General features: G+C 43.9%; 1 protein-coding gene across 1 annotated transcript in view; it reads left to right on the top strand.

The window, feature by feature from the left end:
- Positions 1-27052, top strand: part of LOC117544453 (immunoglobulin superfamily member 3-like) — a 63708-nt gene extending 36656 nt beyond the window's left edge. Inside the window, exons 4-9 of the mRNA XM_034213477.1 lie at positions 2848-3234; positions 5622-6029; positions 8922-9347; positions 19922-20332; positions 22021-22455; positions 22999-27052. Coding sequence (XP_034069368.1) covers positions 2848-3234; positions 5622-6029; positions 8922-9347; positions 19922-20332; positions 22021-22455; positions 22999-23249 — 2318 coding nt within the window. The 3' untranslated portion in view covers positions 23250-27052. The remainder of the gene's footprint in view (positions 1-2847; positions 3235-5621; positions 6030-8921; positions 9348-19921; positions 20333-22020; positions 22456-22998) is intronic.
- Positions 27053-27420: the final 368 nt, after the last annotated feature.

Here is a 27420-nt window from a genome sequence, read left to right as displayed (position 1 = left end):
CATTTACAATTTCCCAGACAACCAGTGAACCAGGGATCGGAATGTAAAGATGCTTTTTTCATCACTCTCTGCCAACAATTACACCATTCTAGTTCGTGCCTGAGTGCACTAGTGGGAGAATCCGTGCTGGTTTGGTGCGGTTGCCAACTCTGAAGGAGGTTATTGTCTAATGGAAGGGAGGAAGGGAATTACTTACCGAGGAAGGAAGGAGCAGGGAGAGGGAGGGTTGGCGGGGGATGTGGGGAAGAGTAAGAAACAAGGGGAAAGTATGTGGAAGAAAGAAACAGTTTGTTGCCGTGGCTCATTGAGGAGTATGCCTCATATGATAATGATCTACTAAACTGTCAATCGCAGACTTGATAGACCAGAACCAAAGACGGCTTTACGACTCCCCACATGTACTTGTAACCTCCCACCGACCTGACCCCACCTCACCCTCTGCTGTGTATTGCGCATACATAAAGAATGTCTTTCTATGCTTCCAAGAAAGGGCCACGGAGATGGGTGATAAACCGCTTTGACATTAGCTCAATTACCAAAGCAGCACGCAGTGGCGAGTGTCTCATGCCAGTAAATCACTTCAAAGTGGAATCGTTTTGCCTTCCTCCATTAAGCATCAGATCCGCTCTGGACCAATACAACTTGATGGTGCCCCAGATAGTGCTGGGTGGATGAGAAGGAGAATGGAAACTCAGATGTAAAGCAGGTTTGTCAGATGAGTTCCTGCTACTTCAGGGTGGAGACAAAAGGCACTGATAGCTCCCCTCTCAGCACCCTCCGTCACTCTCCTTCTTCTCTGTAATCTATAATAGATGGAGGTGTGGTTACGTGACAAAGAGAATACAGCAGAGTTATGCTGCAGTGTGCGGCTTGGGTGTGAGTGCTCAAACTCGTATGTGGATACACTTAGATTTCTTATTTGTGTGCTCATCATTGCATAATGCAAGCACCACTTGCATACCTTTAGGCTGAACTTGTGTGTTTAATATTGCACCTGTGCAAATTCGACAGACGGAGAGAGACATTTAGAAAAAAGAAGCAGTAGCTCCTCCATTAGGTTCTTATTATAAAAGATGGAGTGGATCTCACGACAGCCCCACCGCTAACTAATCACCCACCGGCAGCATCAGAGAGAGTAGCAACGGACAGAATCCTAATGTACCTTTCGCTCTCGGTTTTTACCATCTTTCTCTTTTCTCTCACCTCCTCCCTTGTTCCCCACTCTCACATCACCTCTCATTTTCTGCACTCATGTCTCATCACTGCATTTCTCTCTTCTCCCTCTGACTTTCTCCATTACGCACTTTTTCCTTCGCCCTTCTGCTTCTCGCACTTAATTCTCTTCCTTTCTTAATTAGCTCTGAACACTAACACATGCTGGACCTGTGAGGCTGTTATTTACCCCTCGGCATCCTAAGCTGAACTGCTGTAAACATGGTTTAAAAAGAGCTCCATGTTCAACTTCCTTCACAATTCATCCCATTCAAATGCCACGATACAATGACTTGCTGTCCTTTTTAAAGATTCAGGAAGCAATCGGTTGGACTTTCCCTTGACCCTGATGTCATAATTTGCATCATATGTTCCCCACTGCAGCGAGTAATTATTATTTCCATCAAACATTTAACTAATCATACATTATTATTATTGGCAGTAGTGCTATTATTAGTACTATTAGTCGTTGTATTGTTATAATACAATTATTGACAACATGTATTTTAATGTTACCTGAATAATGATTGTTTTAGCTAAAATGACATATTCCTAACTACACTACTGTGATTTAAATGCTGTTCGTCTTTTAATGAAAGGCATCCAGCTCTCAGGCTCAAAAGTCTCTATTTTACTTGTGTGTATGCTTACTGTGTGGGTTTGTGTGCGTACCTTCATATGTTTGTTTATGTGTAAACAATATCCCTCTTCCTCCCACCTTAATGTTCCCCATAACAAGCTCAATACCAACGTCAAGCTTTGAACTTTTCCACATGAGTGTGTTTCTCAGGAAGTCTTTGTAATTACAGCTCGGGGCGACCACCTCACTGAGAGGCAAAGCAGCAGTCTCTGATACATACTGTGCTTATCATCTGGAAATGAATACAGCAAATTAAACTGAACTCCCAGCCATACACATGCACGTCTGCAAGCACAACCGCACACGTGCAGACAACAAGCTTAATGTGGAGGAGCTAGCATTAGCAGTTTACTTTGACTGCTCTGTTTTAGACTGTGCAGGGGCATGAGGAGAGAGCCTGACTCTGTTTCTGACTGCTGAAGAGAATTTTAATCAGATGTGTTTTTTTTATTGCAGAGGTGAAACCAAGCGGGCTCTGAAAGATCAGCGTTTTACTGGAGTTATGCACTGCGTGACCTTAAGCTTCTCCAGCTTTTATTCTCCCTCTAACTGATGTTATTTCTTTGCCCCCACCTATACCTGACCCTCAATCTCTGCACTCTCTTTAAGTAGGATGCAGGTTCAACATATAGTAGACTGTGGATATTAAGATGAAGGCAGTGTAGTGCATTTCAAGTGGAGCAGACATTAAGACAATCTTGTTTTAAACATCAGAGAAAAGTAGTTTGGGATCATAAGAGAGATCTCCCCCACACCTACGCTCTTCCATTTTGCTGCTTTGTTTTAAATCTAGTGCAAGGATTTTTTTACATTTACAGATATTGACTAAATATAGTCTTTCTAAATCACAGTGATAGTAAATGCTCCAAAGGGTATATTCTTTTTTGTTTTATACACCACAGTTATATCAAGCTTTCAGATTGTAATACTCAACATTCCTTTAACTTGTATTCCTTCTGTTCCCCCCCCCCCCCCCCCCCATCTTCTTTACACAGATCGGGACTTTAGCATCCAGGTGAGCACGGACCGTCGGTCCTTTACGGCCGGTGAGCCGCTGGAGCTTCGTTGCACCATTGAGGCCCAAAACGTCCCAGAGCGCTTCTTCTCGGTGTCGTGGGTCTTCAGCAGCTCACCGGTGGCCGTGGTGGGCCCCAGTGCTGTGCCTGTCCTGGGCCCCGATTACGTAGCCCGCGAGGCTGCTGGCCATATGACAGTGCGCAAAGAAAGCACCAACGTGCACTTGCTCAAACTGCAGCACCTACGCCCAGAAGATGCTGGGAAATATATCTGCCGGGTGACAGAGCGGGAGAAGACGCCCACGGGAGACTTCATCGACCGCAGCAAGAGGTCTCGCAATGTCCAGATCACAGTCCAGCCGCTCAGTGAGTAATAATCTGTTCACAAGGCCAATGGCTTAGTTGTCCTGTCCTTAGTTGTCAATTACACTAAGAATGATGAGCTTCTCATAATAACAGTTTTATCTTCATGTAGGCAGCATGAAATGTCACGCTGTGCTCCTCTCTAGCCTCCCTCTGTCTTCCTCTTTCCATCTCCCCCTCTGTCTTTCTCCAAGGTGGCCTATAACTAATAGCCGCACAACCTTTATTGTTAACTGAAAATAAGACGGCGAAAGGATGATGCTACTCTTATTCCTGATGTATTTTTCAGTTTGAGTGGATTGTTAAGGGGATGGTAATGCAGCATTATGGTCCTTTCCATTCCCTTGGCTTAGCTGAAAGGGAGAGGGGTGGGTAACACTATAGTCGGATAATGGAGAGCAGAGAGCCAAGACTCAAGAAGGCTAAGCTAACAGCCATGAAATGAAAGTGTGGAGAAAGAAAAGAAGCAGAGAAAGGTGCCTAGCTCTCCAGGGCCCGCTAAGTGGATCCCAAGGCTAAATGAATGTGTCCTGCTGGGGCAGGCTTCTTCAGATAGGTTAAGCAGGACTGGTCGGAGGGGGGTCATATCAGATTTTCTGCTGATTGATGCAACTGTACAAAGCCCTTTCCCAATAATATCAACAAGATTTTTCTCCATCTCCACCAGTTTGGGCCACTGCTTTATCCCCACTTCTCTCTTTACCTTCTTGTCTCTTAGGGATTAGACAGTGAGTGGAGCCAGCTGCTACCAGCCTAATAAAACATTATAATCACAGAGTAGTATCTCCTCCGAAGCAGCCAGTGCTACCTTACCCTGACTGCTCTGCACTCCCCCCCCCCCCCCCCGCCAAAACAATGGCCCCGAGCTTGCAGCAATCTCCAGGGAAGCTCTCTGTAGGGGAGGTTTTGTTTTCCCGACAAAAGACCGTAATGCCTCCATAAAAGATGTTTATAGGGTTTACACAGGATAATGGCCCTGGTTATTGGAGGAGAACTAATATGATATACAGCAGAAGTGGTCAGGCCAGCATGTATTTGATGCACATACAGTCCTCTCAGGCCTGTTTTCTCACACGCAAACAATCTTAAGATGTTTTTCATCACTCTAATTGGGGGAAATGGGAAAAAGTTGGTAATAGGGTGCAACAGGGGTTAAAGTTAATGAGTCAGAAGCAGTCAGGGGTGGAAGCGTAGGAAAAGCCGAGGTAAACACTTCTGACTAATCAGGTTTGATGGAGGAGTTTACCTTTGCAATGGGAGAGGGGGAGAGAGAGTCTTCATGCCACCCTGAATCTATTTCATACAACGAGACCGGACATGTGCAGGGTGGGGAAAAAAGAGAGGGGTTACACTGTTATAGAGACTAAATGCATTCTGCAGTTCAAAAAATAAAGAAGAAGTTGCTGGTGGGGGAAATGAGAGGAAAGTTAAAAGAAAAGGAAATGTTAGAGAAAGGCAACGCTGTCTAGGAACCTGACACTTGGAAAGTAGGAAGGATGTATGTATCTACAGCCTAACAAACCTCTCTGCTTGTCTCGGTGTAAAACATAATAGAATACAATATGATCTAAGCTATGGGAAAACAAATCTGGCTATTTTAACAAAAGAGAAAAAGGAGAGGAAAGGGTGAAGGTTTTCCCCTTTGCTCATTTGAGTGTGATAGAAGTAAGAAGACAGTTTATTCCATATTCACAGACACCTCATGCTTATTAGAAGGGCTGAGAGGGAAGCAGCAGAGCTTGGCCTGAGGGTAGATAAAAAAAAAAGTGAAGTAGGGAAACCTTTAGATTCATCCCCAAGAGACAGAAGCACTGGCCCTGCTTTTGGGTCAACCAGAGCTCCATAATGTTTGATGGACGTTGAAGTGATGAGAATCGAGATAAAGCAGAGAAACAGAGGAGCACCAGTAAAGACTTTTATCCTGCACATCTTCTGAAGTACTGCTGAGCCCTGTGATCTAAGCTTTCTTTTCTGTTCCCTTGCGTACTTGGTCAACAAGCCACACGGGGTTCAGAAAGAAAACCTCAACCCACACAAATCCACCAGGGCCTCCTCTCAGGCTGTCACTATAATGTGCCGGAGGCCAGTTACAAAAGTGCACTATAGTCCTCTCACATTTGGGCTTGCAGGCACACACAAACATCCAAACACACATGTACAGCATTCAAACAGGACTTTGTGGTGCTTTACTCCAGAGAACAGGCTCAGCTATTTGTTATATTGCCCCTGGTTTCCTGTGGTCTCTGAATTTTTTAACACAGAAAGCGTAACTCTGGGATTCAACGTGAGAAGTAGTTGACATTGAGGGGAGTTTGTGCTACTCCATTCATGGGTTCCCACCTTAACTCAAGCTAACCTGTGTCCCTCTCTCTCTTTTGTCTTCTTCTCAGAGAGCAACATCACAGTGTCTCTGTCCAGCAACTCTACTGAGGTCATAGAGGGCGATGTGATCCACTTTTCCTGCTCGGTCTACACCACTACAGGCCCTCTGTCTGTTGTCTGGCAGTGGACAGACAAGCAGGCAGCTGGACCGGGCCTGGAGGTGGCCACGATCGATCGGGAAGGCACTGTATGGCACAGTGCATCCTACAGAGAGCGCTCCAGCTATGGGGAGATACGGGTGGAGAAGGTGCGGGGCGACACATTCTCTCTGTCCCTGTATAATGCCTTACCTGGGGATGAGGGTCAGTACAGCTGCACAGCCACTGAGTGGCTCCAGGCCGGCACTGAACCAGAGCTCAGCTGGGAGAAGATAGGAGAGAGATCGGCCACCAAGACGGTCACAGTCAAGACTGTTGGTAAGTTACTGCGACCAAATCTAACCCTATTATTACCATTTCGCAAATTCAGCAGAAAAGTTGTGTAGAGCTGGAGGGCTGTGGGGGCTGCACCCCTCCTGCTGGCCGGAGCAAACAACTTATAAATATAATTGTTCCCTTTTAAATAAAATCTGATAAACATCTGGAAAATGTAATGAATACATGTTAAGTATTTGGACATAATTGTGTGCCTTTGCCCCAGCTAAAAGACATACTTAACACAAATGTGTATGTACAAGTATACTTATTCACTTAAAATAACAAAAACAAAAAAAGGCTATGTGGATAGAATGGACACAATACTCAGCAGTGATCAGGCTGCATCTGTACATAAGTGGATATCAGTCTGTACATGCTAAGCCTGTATGTTTAAGATGAGCAGCAGCTGAGTTTGTTACAGGTTTATATACCCTGGATCATATCGTTAATCCTTGTGATATTATATTATTACCTCACAAGGTTCAGAATTATCTACAAATCTACTCCATCTGTCAACCGATTATTGTGCTAGCAAGTCAAATGTCAAGTGAATTCACATATCCAGGGCAGCCTCCCTGTTAGAAATACATTCCTGCATGTGCAGTAAGCCATTGCACACATGCACTCCAAATGAAAGAGAGGCCTCTGGTTTGTGATTTGCTAAAGCAAAGACTGATGAACGGCGCAGGCAGAAAATGCAGTCACCAGAATACACCATGGTTTATTCATGCACAGCTCAAGGGAAGGAGCTATTATTACTATTACTCAGAATTACACACAAATTACACACACAGTCTCACACCACCTGCCACACGTCAAGAGCTGTGCTTCAGTGACACCCATCATAGATGCACACATGCTCACACACACACACACACACACATATATGGATTAACCAGAATTATTAGAATGGAAATGCAGCGGCAATGTGTTTCACAGTCTGTGGGTCTCCTCTGTCAGTGCTGAGTTAAGCTGAACATCCTCGATACAGGCTGAGGAATCCACTGGAGCAGAGCAATGAGGAGCTGGCAGACCAGGAGCACTGGGCTCAATACACACACACACACACACACACATACACACACAAAACCAACGGATTAGCTCCCTGCAGCAGCACACAGCAGTGCTGCAGAGAAGAGATGTCAGTTTTTAAGTGGTCATTTGTTAAGTTCGGGCAACAACACAAACATTAGTTAAAGGAACAAGGGACGCATTATGCAAATCAACGAATAGAAGTCCGAAGTTGTTCGTCTCTCTTGAGTTACATCTCCTCTCTCTCCCCTATATACTTGTCGATCAAAGGATTTATCTAAATGTGCGCTGTTGTGTGACGGTCATTGTTTCTAAGATATTGGTCCTCGTTTTTCTTACTTTAGCTTCCACTTTCATTTTTATTAGACCTATGCCAAAAGAAGGAGAACTTTTTCGCCCTATATTTCAACTTTCTTATCTTCGGATACTTTTGTATTGCTCCTTGCCCCTAATGAATAAAAAGGGTAACACTTGTGCTCTGGGTTCCTTCCAAGCTCAGGTTGTGCTGCACACTCTCTGACCTGTCCTCTGAGTGTACTGTTCTACTGGCTGAAGCTCAAGATAATATATATGGTCACTGTACCTTTTATTATAGATCCTTTATGGACCCTGGATGCTACTCTCTTCCTTTATAGACTCCCGGTGCTCACTGATAAGACCTGGAGGGGATGAGAGAGGGATGTCCTCTGGGAGACTCGTGTTTTTGTTGCCACGGTGACAAAGATGCTTGGTAGAGAGTCTTGTTTCCAGCTGATAGGCTTACGATGCCCTCAGGGTGTCTTGGGTGGCAAGTGTGTACAAGTGAGAAGCCTACATTCATGCATCCACAGGCCAAAAATGTATAGTAAACTCCCACTCAAGCACTTTGCACAGAGCAGGAAACAAACACATTCATTCACACAAACAAAGAGAGATAGTTGTATGGGGAAAATGGATTGGTGTGAAATCCTCTTTTCTGTCAGAGAGGCAGGCAGACAGTGGAGAGATGGATAGATGGAAGAGGGGCGCAGGGAGATAAGAGATTGAGATGGGTGAGTTATTGTCTATTAGAGAATTATGTCCCGAGGCAGCTGTCCCAGCAGTAGCCAAGTCTGAACAAAGAGCCATTGATTACACACCCTGAAGGGCATCGAGAGTGAAGCTGTCAAAGGGGGAGAGAGGGTGAGGGACAGGGGGAAAGTGATGTGGCCGATGACAAGAATATACTGGAGAAATTTGCAAGAAAAAAGGCACAGCAGGGCCAGGGTTGATAAAGGGCCATAGTGTATATATCTCTCGCTCTCTCTTGAGTCCTTTGCTGTCTAGTGTAAATGTATCTTGGCAATAACATATGGAGTTGGGTGAATGTTTTTAGTTTAATGAGGATAGTTTAGACTTGGCAAGGAGTGGGACATAGATATAACATTGGCGCTTAGAGGAAGTGTTCTTTGTGGCATTACCCATTTTGAGGAGCGCTCACCCAGTCGAGCACTCAAATTCATATTTAGACACAAGTTAACATGCAGTTGCATCAACTAAATGGCTGTCTTTAGGCGCTTAATGACAGTGGTAAATGCTTGTGGAGATGTATAACTAATTTACCAGTAAGTCAGTACGCTTTAAGTAAATACTATCTGTATTTGTTCCAGCTGCAGGCTTTGTTTCTCTTGCCATACTTATAAGGAAAGTTTCTTCCTGGGAACGATTATGAACCCCCCTCATCATTAACTGAGCATTAAGCTTTTAGAGAACAGACTCTTATCACACAACCAGCCTTTGTTGTGCTATTACTATGGAATCAGTGCAAATCAACCAATGTTTAAAAGGTTAATCACCAGACAAATACAAAGTTCCTAACACTCTTCTTTTCCCACCATTTAGAGTCTTCCTTCATGGTGTCAGCCTCATCACGGACGCCATCCGTTAACTTCGGAGACTCCTTTGACCTCCTGTGCCTGGTGAAGCCCCGTCACAACCCTCGTGTGCCCACATCTGTCACCTGGCGCTTCATGCCTGCTGGCTCCGAAGCTGGCGACGAGGGTGATGGAGAGTTCAAAGACCTGGTGACATTCACCCGCGAGGGCACTCTGCAGTGGGGGGAGCAGCTGCTGGGGCTTGGTACTCGCACCACAGTGGACCGATCCCACTCCAACACCAACTTCCGATTGTCAGTGACCCGGGCAGGGCGTCGCGAGGCGGGCAAGTACCAGTGCTCCGCCGTCCTCTGGAGGAAGAACTACGACAACAGCTGGAGCAAAGTAGCAAACCGCACTTCCAACCTGCTTGGCATCAGCGTCCTACAGCCAGGTAAAGCTGCATGGCTGCCTGCCAGACACATTTAATTGGAACGGACACAGACCAGCACACAAACAAGGATAAACACAGATCCAGACACAAACTCGCACACATACACATCCAGTGCTGAGAGGATGTCTCCCTGCTCTAATTGCTCTTAGTCTCTGGGTTATCTACTAATTGGATTGTGTGTGTATGGTGCGTGTGCATGCAGGGCAGGGTGGGGTCTCGTAATGGAGCGCAGTGAATGGATTGCTAAATATCCCACAGGAAGAGAAAGACTGATATGAAAACGATATGAAAGAGGTAAAAGTGCGAAGCGAAGCACGTAGACAGTGACAAAGTGTGATAAAGAGTGAGCGATCTGTCCTTGAACCCTTTTCCTCAGCGGAGACATTAAATTGTCTACACCGCTCTCATTGGCCCTCTGTGCTCCACACATACACAAGAAAAAACCCATTCAGACACAGCCCAATTAGTGGCCGAACACAAACAACAAGAACAGGACACACAATCCCACACTGGCCAAATGTAGCCCAGTCTGGTGTTCCTCAACAGCATGATATACTTCATTTATTCAGGTGAACGTGCCCGAGGCAAATACTTATGCTGCAGAAAAAAACCTAGTCTGGCTTGAAATGCAGTCCAGCAAAGCATTATGGCACCTCAAGTACCAATGGGGTCCAGATTTGTTGGATTTGGCAAGGAGAAATATGAGCAAGGTGCGTGGGTGGAATGAGAAATGGTTTTCAAACTTCTGAAATGACAAATGTTTTTCTGTAAAGTTATTTCTGTAACCATGAGAAATGCATGGCTAGATGTGTAGAAGTGTGTGTATTTGCCCTTCTATGTTTAGGTGATGATAAGTAAGATGCTGTATTGAGTTTAAAGGGAAACTGCAGTGATCAATAACACTTTCGAAATGAGACAGTGGAATGTAGTCACTTTGTCATTGCCGGCTGCTATTGATCCAGATAAGCACATGAATGCAAACCAATGTAAACACACACACACACACTGACATATGCAGAATCACCCTTGTAAACACACACACACACACACACACACACACACACACACACACACACACAGACGGCACCCTTGCTCAAAGACAGGGCTTTTACTTGCTTGACTGACTATGCTCCGACCTTAACCACTCAAGCAGAACACATAGTGTCCCCGGACACTTCAGGAGTTATTTGGAAGCCTAGTTATCATCCTTAATGCTCATATACCTTCCCCACCAATTTGCAGTTTACATCCTTTATCCTTAACCCTAAAAAGGACACACACATTTTGCAGGGGAATAAATAAGTCTTCCTCCCACTCCCTTTTCTCCATGACAAAGTGATCAGTTACCTTGGTAATGCCATCAGTCCCCGTGACGATGTGATCAGTTGCCGTCTGAAAGCCAATCAGTAACCATAACGGTGCCATCATTCTGTGTGTAAGGGCACTCTCTCACAGGGGAGGGCGAGTGAGTAATTCCTTAATCTCATTGGTTGCCAGACCCGGCTCAGTCTTGCTCATGTCGTGTTCATCTCCTCCACCTCCTGTGTTTTTTTTGGTTGTGCAGTCAGACCTTCATTTAGACTGATGATTCATTTGTCAGCATGTAGGACGTCTCTCTCTGCCTCACGCCTCTCCTCCCCATCTGCTTTTTCTTCTCTGTTTTCCTAAATGTTAACCACTCCTGGCTAAATAAGCTGCTGGCTTTTTTTAGTTCCCCTCTAAAAGAGGTGGGATAAAAGGGACTGTGAGTAATGAGGTGTGAGCAAACACAGCATCTCACCAGATTCATAATTGAGGGACTTTAAGTCATGCTTCCAGAGGTACCTGCTCAATATGTATGAGCTGCCTCACTAGCATTTATGTGAGCACGTTCATACTTGTGCAATGTCTATGTTTTTGCATGAATGCCCCTGCAACCATGTTTCTTGTGATGTTCCTCTGAGAGCTTCCATGTGCTTACTATGCATGTATACAGAAACCTTCCTCACCCCTGATACACAGCGACACAACAGTAGAACTCTATCTCTCAGCTCTCAGATGGTCCATCTTGTATTCAGAAGAAAGGCGAGCGTGTGCGCCTGACATAAGAAGGTTTGCAAATGGAATTACACTCCTTATTAAATTATTGGAGGACTTCAAAAGCAGAGAGGGGAAACTAGCATCAAAAATAAGCACCCCTTGATCCGCAGTCCATGCATCTTAGATTAGAAGGCGCAAAGTGGTTGGATGTGGGGTGAAAATAAAACAGGACTGAACCGGCAAAGAAAGCAGTTAGCCGGTCATCATGACTTCCTGTCAAACTAGTGAGGTGTCAAGCACAGGCCTATTTCCTGTCCCGGACTGCATTAGTGGTACACTGCCTGTGTCAAAGTCCCATGGGTCACATTAGTGGAGTTTCACAACATACAGTATCTCGCATGCACATACACACACACACACACACACACACACACACACACACACACACACACACACACAAAATAATATTTGTATGTTACAAGTAAGGGCACTGCTGTGCTTTGGCTATCCACCACAGACTTCATGCAGAGAATCACTGCACACACAGGAGCACAAACACCATCATGCTCATGTGCACACAACATGCAGTACATACACACTCAGGAGTTCCCTCCCAGAGCAAAAGGGTAATTATCTTATTCCAAAACATTATTCAATTGTAGCAGAGGATTCCCACCAACACACAAACAAAAACACACAACACGTCATATACAGCTGCACATATAGTGGCAGTGTTATTAGATTTCACCTGAGTTTTCTCTGTGTATCTGCCTGAAATACAATAATGGCAAACACATGTTCAGCATGGCAGACCACCAGGGAAGCCTCTACGTCTCTACAACACAATCTAATATCACCTACTCATAACTCAAGTACACACACACACACACACACACACACACACACACACACACACACACACACACACACACACACACACACACACACACACACACACACACACACACACACACACACACACACACACAAACTCACATAGAGAGAGAGGGACAGAAAACACTCCAAACTAATTATGCTGAATCTTCCCTAATGGAACCGAGTTTAGATTAATGATGGTTATGGGAGTTCAAGACATTTTTCTCATCATTTGAGTGTGTGCATGTGCACATTTGTGCGTGAGTGTGTCTGGTATGAAGAGTGGGATATTATTAAGACCGTCTGGTTATTGGCTGAGTTAGAATAATGATGATAGGGGGGGGGGGTGTTCCACTTAGAGCTTTCTCATTTCTCCTTGCACACCTATGCTTGCCTGGCTACCTTTTGCTCACATTATCAAACATCACGATGCAGGCATGGATGCCTTATTCTAACCCTCCCCTCTTGTTGACTTTTGTTGTGGTTTTGCTTTGATTTAGAGGATATATGTCCTTGTCCTGCCTCATATGCTCTCTTAAAGTTCTTAAGGGTATCCTTCAATTTAATAAGGGCTGGCACTATCAGATGCCGCATGTGCTTTTCTTTCATGTCAGTGAAGTACTTGCCACCCATCGTTATTGATAGCGCTGGCGTCACTGCGGTTATTGGAGTTTCCGGCTTATCTGGGATAAGAATAGGGATAGACACCTCCTATCCATGGATAGGAGGTGTCTATCTTCATTATGCCCGTCCTATCCCCCCCATGTCCTCATTTTTCGCTCCTGCTCCATCTCTGTCTTTCTACATTTAGTTCTCACTCTCCCCATAAGTCTCTTTTAATGTCTTCTTTCCCCTTCACTCTCACTTAGCTGCATGTTTCCCCTCCACGCATGCCCCCAGCTTCTTTCTCACTCTTGTGATTGTTCAATATTTTATAATTCCCTGCCTCCCTCTTCCTACTTATAATTCTCTCCATTATGTTTACATTTTTCTTCAAAAAGCTTCTTCACCATTGTCAGTATTTCATTAATAATGAGGATGTGGTAGCTGTGCTTGTTAGCACACAATAGGGGCTTTATCACAGTGTTAACGCTCGTGTCAGGGTTGTAAATCTTTTCATTTTTGGGATGGAGTAGACAGTTTGGGTTTGCTCACCTGCGGCAGCACTCTGTGTACCGGCTGTACCGTGTGACTGCAACACCTCCTCTCCTCCTCACAGTTTGTATATGCACATACAGATAATGAGTGCATTTGCTGCGCACAGACACACATAGACACACTAAGTCGTAATGGATGATAAATGAAGAGCCTTTGAGGGGTGCACTGATATAGAAAATAATTTCATAAAAGATTTTTGATTATTCATGCCTGTTTCAGACACTCGAGGTCAGGCTCATTCCCAGGGTCTTCTTCTTCACAAGGGCAAACCCTGATACCCTCTCTGTGATGCAAAGACACAGCTGCATATTTCTGTCAAATCCAATCTAGGCCTCGTTTCCTTGTTCAGCCCAATCTGAGGACACAATGAGATTCTCTGTTGTATCCCTCCATCTCTCTTAAAAAAGTGTGTGTGTGTGTGTGTGTGTGTGTGTGTGTGTGTGTGTGTGTGTGTGTGTGTGTGTGTGTGGTGTGTGTGTGTGTGTGTGGGTGTGTGTGTGTGTGTGTGTGTGTGTGTGGTGTGTGTGTGTGTGTTGTGTGTGTGTGTGTGTGTGTGTGGTGTGTGTGTGTGTGTGTGTGTGTGTGTGTGTGTGTGTGTGTGTGTGTGTGTGTGTGTGTGGTGTGTGTGTGTGTGTGTGTGTGTGTGTGTGTGTGTGTGTGTGTGTGTGTGGTGTGTGTGCTGTGTGTTGGTGTGTGTTGTGTGTGTGTGTGTGTGTGTGTGTGTGTGTGTGTGTGTGTGTGGTGTGTGTGTGTGTGTGTGTGTGTGTGTGGTGATGTGTGTGTGTGTGTGTGTGTGTGTGCACACATGCTCAAAGCTAGCTACAGTTCTGTTCTCCATGTATATCAGTGGCTAATGGTAGGAGCAGAGCCGGAGAGGCTCAGCAGTGCAGCCTCCTGAATACACACAAACACAAACACAGGAGCCTTCTAGGCTGCACTTACTGAATGACCACTGTTCTCTGTGGTTTAATGAGCATAATGTGTTTTATGCTTATTGGCAGACCCCCTTTCAAACATGCACACAGTCACAGTGCTCAATCTGATGTCTTTATGCTCTCCGCTCTGTGCCAGCTTCTTTTGGGCCATTAATCTCCCTGAGCTCCCCTACCCTGACCTCCTGTCTCACCCCTTTCTTGTGCATCCTTTTTCCTGTTGGGCCAGCCTCCGTCCAGCAATCACTCTCTCAGACAGACAGGCAGGAAGAGGGAAAGTGCAGTCAGTGCGTCAGTGTGTTCGGACTGATGGTAGAGAATAGGAATTATATCCAGGTTGCATGTTAACGTGCATGTGGTTGTGTCTGTTACGTGCACAGATCCCCATAATTAGCCCAGTCTTAATGATATCGTAGTGGGAGTTGGTAAGGGGGAGGAATGAGGAGTGGTAATAGTCCTCTGACACAATGGGATCATGGATACATGGCCGTCATTAGCATAGACATTAGACTCCTGGCGTCTGGAGAGGAGCTAGTGTTCAGTCAGGGGAATCCCATCCCACATTTCTATTGACTAGCAGCCTTCTATGATCTACGCCCCCCCATGACAGAGGTCCAGACGTGTGTGTGTGTGTGTGTGTGTGTGTGTGGTGTGTGTGTGTGTGTGTGTGTGTGTGTGTGTGGTGTGTGTGGTGTGTGTGTGTGTTGTGTGTGTGTGTGTGTGTGTGTGTTGTGTGTGTGTGTGTGTGTGTTGTGTGTGTGTGTGTGGTGTGTGTAGTTGTGGTGTGTGGTGTGTGTGTGTGTGGTGTGTGGTGTGTGGTGTTGTGTGTTGTCGTGTGTGTGTGTGGGTGTGTGTGTGTGTTGATGGTGTGTGTGTGTGTGTGGTTGTTGTGTGTGTGTGTGTGTGTGTGTGTGTGGGTGTGTGGTGGTGTGTGTGTGTGTGTGGTGGTTGGCCAGGAGCAGCAATCCAGAGTAAGCTGTTCTGCAGGGGATCAAGGCGTGTCTAAAGCCCTCAGTCCTGACATGCTTGGGGTCCTGGCCGTGGATTAGCCATGGCTGAGCTAATGCTAACGCTAAAGGCGGAGCAGCAGCCATTAAGACTATAAGTTCTTCTGGAGTGGAGCTGGAGAGACTGCCTGCTGCTTGCTGAAATCCCCTAGGGAGCATGTTCTCACTTTCTGTCTTTTACAAATCTCTCATCTTTTCCAGGCTCTTTTCCTCCCTCTGCAATCTCTCTCTCTCACTCTTTGGCTCTCTGTTTATAGGTGCATATGAATATCCATTCAGTTTGGTGATGTATCCCTTAACTCTTCTACTTTACTCTCCATCCTGTCTTCTTTAAAAAATCCCATCCCTCTCGCTATGTCTATCATTTTACTATTATTCATTCCTCTTTTCGCTCTGTAACTCTTTCTCTCTGTCTCTTGCCAACTCTGGCCCCCATTAACTTGGGTTTAAGCATTCAAATCTGTGGCCCAATAGATGGAATTTCAGCTCAGTGGTCATTAAGTTCATATAAGACCATATTTAAAAAGGTCCAAAAATGTTAGGCAGAGACCCCACCAGCACCTCTAGTATCCTCACTTCATTTAGGCCTCATTCATGTTCATGAACCCACAGGTGAGGCTGCTGAATATTCATATCAGTGTCAGGCTATTGGACAGAATGTGATCAGAAAATATGTACATATATCATCATAAGAGAGGTTATGATTGGTCGAAACAGGAATTTGATGAAGGGAAAAGAGAGGGGTGAAGTGGACCCTAGCGAGTTTTGTATCAAAATACTTCACCCGGAGCAGCAGCATGAAACATAGATGAAAAATGAATTGAATTTCCTCTATATACAAAGAATAAAGGATAACATTCTTTGATATACAATCTCGGGCTGTATTCTCCTCCTCTGAACTATCGGCCAAGCAGTTCTCCTAGCTCCTTTGAAGTCATCCTAACATTTTGTTGTGTATGTGTGTGTGTGTGGGTGGGTGTGTGTGGGTGGGTGTGTGTGGGTGGTAATGACACTACATGCCCAGCAAACTGCTGAACACCAATACTTCCAGTGGAGCTGAGATTGTAAAGGGGGGCAAAACCCTCTGGAGCTAATATCATCACATCTCCATTTCACCCAATATAATAATTTCATGCCAGGATCAACATTTCAATTGCATTTTATGTAATCATATAAACAAAGGGCTCTTGCCTTCTTTAATTGAGTCTGCTCTTTCTTACTGGAAAATAATATCTGTCAAGTCCAAAAACGTGATGAACATATGCCATGTTTTTCATAAAGGCAATGTTGCCCTGGAAACCACAGAAGTAGGTGACGAAGAGAGGCTGTCAACATTTATGCTCAAGGTTATTGTGCTGTAAACTGTTTGTGCTGGTTGTATGAGGGTCCAATTAATGGGGTTCAGTTTATGTGACTTTAAATCTGGGTGGAGATTTGCAGGGTTTATTGATATGTTATAAATAGAGGGGATAAATAAATGAACGTCATTGAGATTGAGGAATCAGGAGAGGCCACTAGTAAGTGTGATTATTATATTGAATGTGATTTAAGTTGTATGGGATATGTGTGATCCTAATTGTTGTATTGTTGTCCTTTTTCTTCTAAGGTTAACAACCTATTTGGATTTTTGATTAAATTATCAAAACTAGGAGTTGTTTCCGTTCATCTTGATTTCACCCATACTGTCAGGAGATAGACAGCAGTTATCTTTATCATAAATAAATAAAATGTGTTTGTCTTTTACTTGATTTTACAGAGCTGTTTCCCCTTTTTCCTGTGGAGAAAATGAACTGACCAAAACAAAATAGAGGAGACAGGCTTGTGCATAAGGCCATGCAATTCCATTCTCACCGAGGCCAGGTGTAACTGGCACATAAACTAATGCAAAGCAGTGAGATCCCCAATTATGGATTTGTTTTACTTTGTGAGTGCACCCTTGAGGCTTATTAAAAAAACACAGTGGCATAGAACATGTGATCACACTTAAAAGAAGTATTGACAGCCTTGCTGACGAGACAACACCTGCTCTTCTACAGAAAACCAAGTGAATCTTCTCTAATGAGTGCAAAAAATGACATACAACTATTGTCACAGCAATGCCTCCGACAGCAGAGGCATTGCTGTGACAATAGAGTGTTGCTATGCTGTAGCTGAAGGAAGAAATCTTGTCGTGTCGAGGATGTGGCAAGCTGTTCTGTTAGTCAGGCGTTTCACAGTGAGAGGATTCAGGAGGGAGGGCAGACTTTAAGGTTGTTTCGGGACATCAAATGTACTGTTCTTCACTTCCCTTTATTTCTCTTCCGTCATGCTGCTCATTGCTCTTCTAATTTATTTGTCCCCCTGTCTCTGCTTGAGTGAGAGCAAGTTACGATACATTGTAATAGCTCATGATGCTGCCTAATAGGGCTTGAATAATTCGACTATTTTAGCTTTGAAAAGGCATTTTTGTAAACACGGATACGACAACAGCCTTTCAGCCCCCAGTTCTCTCCTGGCTGAGGATTCAAACTTCAAATGGGAACGGCACAGAATTGCTTTGTCCTGTGCCAATCCAATCCTGCATGGTTCCACTTCAGGAGGTTTGGAGGTAATTCTACTGCAAAATAAAAGATTGCCAGGAATCCGCAGGGCTCGGCTGTGATTCCGGATGGCGAGATTGTCAGGCTTCCTAACAAGTCTCCAGTGGATAGCGAGGCAGTCATAAGGGCTTATTTCAGATGCTAGCTCAAAATGCCATTGCACGACAGGGTGGTCTGGAGATGCCTGCAGCAGTGCATCTTGTGAATACAGCTAAATGTGTTCATACTGTATGTATTGTGCAAATATGCAGAATCAGATATCATTTCAGAATGCACAGCAATCTGTTGGTTAGGGTGAGGTTTCCGAGGCAGATGGCTGTGACCCTAGGCATCATTTCAAAGCGTGAGCTGGGAAGGGACAGCATATTGGAGATGCTGAGGGTTGTTTGAGATTGCAGGAGAAACAGAGAGGAAAAAAAAGAGTTTTATATCGAGTCAGACTTGTGTCAGAAAACAATCTTTACAAATACATATTGCTGATCAAGGCTGGGTATCGTCTGATATTTGTTACACCAATACAAAACACAAAAAATGGCTTTTTTTGATATATTACACTGAGGATTTTTTTCCTACAAAACCCACTTTTCATTAGACAAAACAAAAGAAAAAGAAGTCAATTAATTAAAATAAACACAATTAAAACTCACTTACATCTTAAAATAAATCTGATCAGAAACAGTCTGATTTACAGAATAATGAGAATATGTATCAAAAGAGTAAGAATTCAGCCAAAGCTTTTCGTACTATACTGGACATTTCCGAAGTCAGTTTTGTACTAAAAGTATTGATTTTCCTCTTAAAATCTCCTAATACAAGTTACATGGATGGAACAATTGTCTTTTGTATTTATTTGTTGTTGCGTACATTACCAAACCACCCCATGTGCTTGTTTCTCGCAGACAGGGGCTCTGATGCGATTAAACGGTTTCTCTTTCATTTTGGTGGGAAGAGGGTTGCATGTCTGCTGCTGGGATCAATTAAGGGAATTTGTTACCCCAAATGTGGATCAGCCAACACTCAACTCTTGGCTCGCTGTCAGTGGGCCATGCCAACGATTCAAAATGAAATGGTTTGTTTTTACATCAAAGATAGTTAAAGTTGCTGATGTGGAATTTTTCTACATTTATTTAAGCTGTGTGATATAGGTGTGAATGCAGATGTATATCCTGAGAATATGTATGCTTGTCATGCACAATACTCATGCTTGAGTGTTGTTTGATGTTTGGATATCAAACTTTTCTTATCATATGTTTTTGATGCATCTCATGTTAGGGCTGGGTGTGTGCTTTCTACATCCTCTGTGGTGAAACTAATCCTCCACCTGAAGCATTTGACAGCGGGGCCCTGGCCGCGGTCACACCTGATGTACCTGTAGCTAATCCTATCCCACAACCAATGTCACTGTAACCAATCCTGTCATAGCACTCAGGGCAGCCTCAGCTTCTTCCTGACATCTCAGTCACACCTCTGTATCATCTCCTCCCTGTCCTGTCTGCTCTCCCCTCATCCTTGCCTGACTTTATCGAAATGTGTTCCTTCTTCCTTCCTCCTCTTTTTGGCAGACTGTCAGATCGCCTGCCCCACTTTTGTCTTGTCTCCTGCCTAATAATATCCATAGCTCAACTTTACAATACACCCCCTTGTCTTTCACCCTTGTCTCTTCTGCTGTTCTGCATCTTATCTTACATATCTACTTTGATACCAACAGACCTACTATCCCCTCAGCTTTTATTTGCATGACATGTCCCTTTCCTTTCTCTTTCCCTTGTATGTCTTTCTTTCTTTTTCTTTGTCACCTTCTTCACAAACCCACGCACCTCTGTCTCTTCCTACCCTGCTACCGCCAGAAATAAACCCTGCTACAGGTCGTTTGTCACAAAACAAAAATGGCATTGTGTACCTGTCTCCAGTGCTCACACTCTCAAAGGAACCCAAAGGAAAGATTGTATGCTCTTGTTTTTGCCTTCCCTGTCTAACTCCCTCTCTTTCCTAATTCTCTGCAGAGAGCAAGCTGCGAATGCTACAGACCAACCAGTCTCAGGCGTACCTGGAGGACAGTCGAGTCAGGATCAATTGCTCCATCAGCTCCCAGACCAGCCAGGAGTCCCAGCATGCTGTGTTCTGGTACGTGAGGCGCCCCACCGGGTCAGAAGTCGACGAGCTCCTGCTGAGAATTGAACGCTCGGGGGCCTTTGAGTACGGCGCCTACGCAGACGAGGAGAGGCTGCGACGCAGAGTGCAGGCCGAGAGGCTGTCCCCCCGTCTCTATGGGCTGACGCTGAACAGGGCAGAGAACAGCGACTCTGGGACGTACTACTGCCTGGTGGAAGAGTGGCTGAGTGACCCCGATGGAGCCTGGTACCGACTCTCCCGGGAGTCCTCTGGGTTCACACAGGTTCTGGTCAGACAGCCAGGTGAGCAAGCAAAACTACAACATGTGTATTTATTCTCATAGCAGGGAACAGCAGCTGTCACTTGCATAGGAGCAGTTGAACATTTTTAAAGTTTAATTCCCAATCCCACATGCTCTGCCTCAAGTCTGTCTCGCTCTGATGACACTACACCTGCCCTGGGCAGAGCTCAGGTGGCAAAAAATGGGTTAGAGTCATGCCAGCTGTCATATGCGTAGCCTGAGGGCAGAGCCTGGCTCAGACGGAGGACCTAAACCTCTGAAGTACCTACTGCCTCCCAGACCCTGCTATCTTACCTCATGAAAGTAATCTTAAGTACACACCTCATATATTTTTCTGTCCTTGAGAGAATTTCCACTTAAGACTGTATTCGTTCCCCACAGACTCGCTTCCCCTCCTTAACAATCAAACACCATCACGTACCCTTATTTGTATGAATCTATTCCACACACCAGCTGAAGGTGACTTTCCCCCACACGTCTCTGAGAGCACTGTTCATCTGCCAGGTGTTGTGTTTATATTGCAGAGTGAAATCACCAATATGGCATCCGTCCAACTAAAATGTGAGGGCTGGTCTCAAGCCAGCAGGGCAAGGAAAAGGCTTTTGTTTAATGTATATAGTGAAGCTAAGATTGCTAAGCTCTGGGAATGTGAGCACCTTATTTAAGGTTTATCTTTGTGCAGGGGTCTTATTTCTTTCATGCTTTTGTTTAGTCTCTCCTCAAAAGTTAACATTTAGTAATTTGTGAAATCCCACCAGAGACCGGGTTTAGTCTTTAAGTCATCCTGAGGAAAGTGAACTATATTGTACGTATACGTTTTTTACTTTTAATGGTACATAAAGAGCGACATGCATAACCAGCATATTCTGTAAAAACATCATGGTTATTTATTAAGGTGCTTAAAAATGCATTCACAGAGAAAGCCTTCCAGAAAACTGCCTGTCGGGAGGAGAGATGAGAGGAGACTTGTGCCAGAACTCGCCTTTTTTTCTGCTCTCCTGCTGTCCTTTCTGCTTCTCGTTTTGCTTTAACAAGAAGACCATAACAAACTGTGTGTGAGAGGAGCCCAAGCAAGCCTGGTCTTCACTGCCATCTTTTTTTTTTAACTGCAGTGAAACTGGGTCATTATAGCGCCCCTGAAGGGTTCAGTCATACCAATACAGACAGACAAACACGCTAGCCTTGGGGTAGGATCTAACCTTGCTGGAAAGCTGAAAGACCGGTGATAACTGTGGGCAGCACTGTGGGATTTATTTATTTGTGTCTTTTGTTGGCACATCTTGAAAGTTTGATGCCCCTGTTTGCAGAACCATGTGCCGTTTAGTGGTGTTTATTTGAAGTTCAAAGTCTTAAGTGCCTACCACATTTTCCGAAAGGCCAAGTTGACATCTTTAAATTGCTTGTTTTGTCTAACTCATAGCAGAAACGCTGATATGTGAAGATGTTTTTCATACAAGTTTAAAACAAATCAGGAAATCCTTGCAAATCTGCAGACTCATTTCTTACCCTTCCACGTGTCCATAAATCAACTTTGCATCTCAGCTCTCGTACAAATGGATGATCTAAAAGGCGCAGTTGATGTAGTTTCACTAAACTTTGAGATTCGGTGCTCTACCCCAAGAATTATTGTAGATTTTTTTACATTTCCACTCTTTTTAACCTCTTGGTTTCTCTTTCTTACCTCCACAGAGATTCGACTGCAGGTGGAGGAACTGGAGTCAAACGTGACTGTGGAGGAGTCGGCCTCTATCCGACTGGGCTGTAGCATTCCCTCACAGTCGTCCCGAGAATCCCGCTTCTCAGTGTCCTGGTATATTGAGCGCTCCGATGACGAGGACAATGAACCAGGCGACGAAGAGAGAGAATGTGTGTTCTCCATCGGCCATGATGCCGTTTTTGGAAATGGAAACTGCAGCCCCAGAGAGGAGCCAGGTCCAAATTCCCGACTGCAGTTTGAGAGGACGACTTCTGACCAGTACAGCCTCACCATTCAGGGAGCCCGGCCGACAGACGCAGGCCAATACTACTGCCATGTGGAGGAGTGGCTGCTCAACCCCCGCAAAGCGTGGTACCGCCTGGCCACCAACAACTCTGGGCTCACTATCGTCAATGTAATACAACAAGGTAAGTCCTTAATTAACTAAATCCTTTAAGCCTTCTGAATGTCAGCGAAAATAAACACTGTGACAAACTATACTTGTATCAATGGCTGTCTTCAAATTATAATACTTGCAATTTAGTACCGGGAAGCTTCTTCTCAGATAGCACGAGGTGTAATTAACCGCTGCTTCTTTGAATGTTTCTTCTTATAGCATAAATTGTCATATTGCCAAATCGTAATAGGCCCTCTGTGTTACAGTATATGTAACTAGAGAATATTATGGTCCAATTAGGGAGCTCTCAGGTACACTTTATGTCATCCTTGGATGATCTGGCTTCTCTACCTGCAGCATTTATTTTAAAGAGAGCAGAGGCAGAGATGGCTACCTACTACTAGGCATTAAAGCTGATGAGTGGTGTAAAAATCCCCATCAATAAAACATCATGTTAAAATGTAAGAGGCATATTTTTCATTCTAAAAGAGTCAATGAGCCAGAATACACATTATTTTTATGGTTTTCTGTTTTTTCTGTGAGAAATGTTGATTGGTCTATTGTTTGTCAACAGTGTCCACCCTCCAGTCAGTGGTTTGCTCCAACGACTCGCTCTTCTACTTCGTCTTCTTTTACCCCTTCCCAATCTTCGGCATCCTCCTCATCGCTGTGCTGCTCGTGCGCTTCAAGAGCCGCGGCCACAGCAAAAGCCAAGAGGGCAAGAACGGCGCCCCCCTCCTGTGGATTAAAGAACCTCACCTCAGTTACTCTCCCACCTGTCTTGACCCACCTGCGCTCAGCCTGCACCCTGGCTCTGTTGATTAAGGACACCCCCCCCCCCCCCCCCCCCCCCCTGCCTCGCGAACATCGCGGATCCAGCCAACACAATGCCAGGGAGCAGATCTGGACTCCACCTTCAGACCTTACTGTCGTTCACTGCTGTCTTGAATTAGTCAATCAGTTGATCACTTTAAAAATCCTTACCCTGGTGGCTGCCTGTTTTACGTTAACAATTGTGTGTTTCTGTTTGTTTGTTTTGTTTGTTTTATTCTATGTGTGTGTATGTTTGTGTGTGTGTGTGTGTGTGAGAGAGAAAGTGAACTAGAATGGGTGTTAACACAATTAATTGTGCAAGTTCGAGTTGAAGGACAAGAGAGTTTCATGAGCCTCTCACCTTTTTGTTTTCTGTGAAACTCATAGCTGCATTTTGATTTGTATTACTCTGAATATTTGTTTATTTTTTAAGAGAGAGAAAAAAACTGCACACAGGAGATTGGTCAATCCGGTAAGAACGTTTTAAGAGAAGGAACTCTATAATCGACTCCGGCAATGAGTTGATGCCAAAAAAGTCTCCACACTGATCCAAGAGCAGCCACAGCCTGGCCCACTATGTTGGTTGCCATAGTGATTCACTGCGCCCACTGACTCCATAGCTGATGACTTGGTTGCCAGCCTGCATAGAGACAAAGGCAAGGACACACAAGTCAGTGTCCTAACTGAGGATGTGTGTATGTGTGTTGGCCCACCTGCCTCCACAATGAATTTGCCTTGGCAGACAGAAACAGGTCCTCTTGCTCCACTTAAACACTGCCAGACACTCTGGCCTTAGCGAGAGACGCTCTCCTCCTTTCTCCTCTTCCTCTCCGAGAAGAGTCAACAAGAGAAGGAGAGGTAGGAACGTCAGAAATGATGAGGACTAAACTAATGGCACTCTACTGATGAGGATTTACTGTATGTACTTGGACATGAGGGATCTTTTTTAATTTAATTTTTTAGTGCAAGACCTCCTTATTTCCACACTGTTCTCTGCAGCTAATGTTTGAAGTTTTAGTCAGACTGGGAAGCCGATTGCTTTTTCAAGCAGATTGTACATAATGTCTGCTTACCTCCTGCTGTGGGTTTATGGGCCTAGAGGGCAAAAGGGCAATTCTTAAACTCGTGTTAAATCATTTCAATTGTCCTGCTTACGTCACACAGTGGGGACTGACTTTAAATTATTGCACATTTTCTTTAAGTTGCCCAGTATGACCACTCCGTCCAGTCTTTTAAAGATATCAAAAGATGCGTATTAGTTTTAAGAAGAATCACTTTTTATTTGTTAAGAGCCACACTGAAGATTCATTAAGTGTAGTAAAACACTTCAAATGTTATCTGCACATTGTAAGAAAACAAGTTGATGGGCAATTGTTTGATTGTTTATTTTAAATTTTCTATTTATTGTTTTTTACTACTTTGCATAGCTTTGTAAGATTTTCTTTTTTGCTTTGAAATTCTCTAAGAACTGTGCTGCTTGTGTTGCCAGGCAACTGCACCAAGCAGATTATGTCAATAGGCTGTGTGTTGGCAATGTGGTAGATGTAGAAATGCTAGATTTGTCCTGCTCATTGCAGTCTGTAGCATTTCATACCAGATTGTCATGTTTGGTCAGTGTCAAAACACTGTATATCTATATCTATACTGAAAATTACTGTGGCTTGACATGAACAATAGTTGAAGAGACAAGTCACACAAATGAATTCACTTATTGCTTTTTGCTTGAGCCGCATTTATTTAGTGAAATGTAATGTAACACCTAGGTAGGATGTTTGATCAAAGACAGCTGAGGATGAACAGCGTCTTCTACTCTTGGATTCTAGCTGAAGGCGTTATCCTCAGCTTCCCTGATGCAAGGCAGAAGGCTTGAACATCTGAACCTTGGAACGCAACAGGAGGGAAATCCTCCACCGACCTGGGCCTAACCCTTTCACTGCCAGACTGGACATGAAAACTCTTGAAAAACTTGACATTGTTGTCTCAATCGTGTCAACATGTATATTGCATGACAATACTGCAGGAGGAATTTTGATGTTTTGTAAACTTTGAACTCTTCGAGCATTGTGTTTGTGTGACAGAGCAGTGCCCCCAATCCTCGTCCTATCCCTCACCTTCACCAACTTCCTGAGCCAAGAGTCGACACAAAGTCCAGTTCCCTCGTCATCTACAACATGTGACTGCCAATTCCAGATGCCCTTTGAAACCTGTGAAGTAATCTATTTCAAGAATGGGTGTTGTGCAGATTGTGTTTGATATTATTGCTCATAACTGTCTTTTTAATGCTTTGCTTTTATGCAGCACTTCATTAAACTGATTTATGTCAAAAAAAGCCAAAAGTATGCAGCCGATACTGACACAAGCCACAGAGTTGTGTGAGTTCAATTTTCTTCACTTTTATTCAAGGTAACCAGTCCATTCAAAGTAGACGCACTATACCACATGGAGTAAGAAAAGTAATGCACATTCAGTGAATTCAGCTACAGCTAGATTGGTCAGGGCTCATTGATTAGTAGTGTGTTTATAAGGGGTACAAAGTGTTGGACTAAATCAGCACACACTGAGGAAAAAAGGAAACGCATATTGAATATTAAAAATGCTCAAGTAGTTATTGAGGCAGTATTTTAACCATCGGAGTCTCTGTCAGGCAACCGTCCGGAAAAAAACTAAATGACAATTCCATATAAGGAATTTCCATAGCCCAAAATAATATCCACTTTATACATAAACTAACTTGACAACTATGTTGAAGCTGGGAAATATACTATATAGGGTAAATATTTATACACACTTTTGACATGTACAATGACAGAAATATGTACAATATTGTGATTTTGCATGAAAAATTATAATTTTGATAGTATTTTGTGATCTATTCATTAGAGGTGGAGCGGTTATTTCCTCCGTATATATATCGCCTGTTTTCCTCACAAATGGCTCTTTGCCTAACAAAGACCTTGGTGACCAAAATATTGCCTCATTAAATTGCAATATTCAGTGTGCGGATGACTTCTCTTTTTCCATTACCAACAGTCTTTAGCCTCCTGTTTGATATAATGGTAGTGTGATTTAAAGTACATACTGTATATCAAAACTGCAGGAAAGCCATTCTGTGCATTTTCCAGCCTGAGTATCATCAGGAATAATTGATGGGGCCGTTGGAAAGGTCTTGTGTGATTTGACAGTAATGGTTGCATATCTTATTGACCTGCATTTGCATTGGCGGTAAAAGTAATAGAGAGCTGATTTCAGTTTTTCATAAGCAGAAAATAATCTACTGAGCGTATTTGTTTGCTGAATGATTGCCTTTTATAAATCTTGAACATTCCCAGAGATGCAGGTTGTGTAAATGGTGCCACTGAACAGCTGCTTCAGCTTCAGTGAATTAATCCTTCACTTGAATCATGCAAAATTCATTTAATCTTTCTAGACTTGATTAAGGAAGTCCAGGGCATGGGGTGTTATGTCACAGTGCTGCTGCCATCACTGGAGCTGTACAGTCCAACTGAATGGTGTTTTTTGTAGTAATAATATAAATGCCACCCATAGCTGCCTCCCAAGATTCCTCCGAACGTTCTGACAGTGTTGTAGCTACGTTTTGAGGGCTGCATGTATTGGCTGTGTGCTGGCTCCAGATTTAGGTGTAAGATAGTTTGTGGTGATGTTTTCAATTCAGCCAGTAATGCTTTATTTACAGTGATGTATTTTTATATGACCATGTTTTTTTCATTTGTTATTATATCCAATAGTTGCCATTGTGACCATTAAAAAGCCACTTTGCTATTGTCAGTTTATTGCAATAAAATACATTCAGTGCATCTTCCTGTTTCCCCTCAAACTATACATGTGTTTTGCAGCATTTGGAAATATTATATGAAGCTTATTAAACAACATTTTGATACAGATTTATCACCACAACCATGATGTACTAGAAACTACCTGCAACCGTTCCAAATATAGTTCTGCTTTAACTGAAAACTTGAGGTTAATGTCCTTCAGGCAGCTGCATGGTCATGTTGAGTCGGCGTTTGATTTTGACCTCTGAGCCCCTCTACAACGTTAGTTTATTATTTACTCCACATGTTCACTTTGGTCTGTGTGTGTATGTGTGTTTTTTTCAGATGGAGTGAGAGAGATAGAACTATTGGGTCAGCATGTCGGAGGATAAATGAGGCGTAGGTCCTCC

This window comes from Gymnodraco acuticeps, unplaced genomic scaffold (genome assembly GCF_902827175.1).
Source record: "Gymnodraco acuticeps unplaced genomic scaffold, fGymAcu1.1, whole genome shotgun sequence".
NCBI lineage: Eukaryota > Metazoa > Chordata > Actinopteri > Perciformes > Bathydraconidae > Gymnodraco > Gymnodraco acuticeps.
The sequence above is the reverse complement of the archived record's forward strand: the minus strand, read 5'-3'. Positions and strand labels throughout refer to the sequence as shown.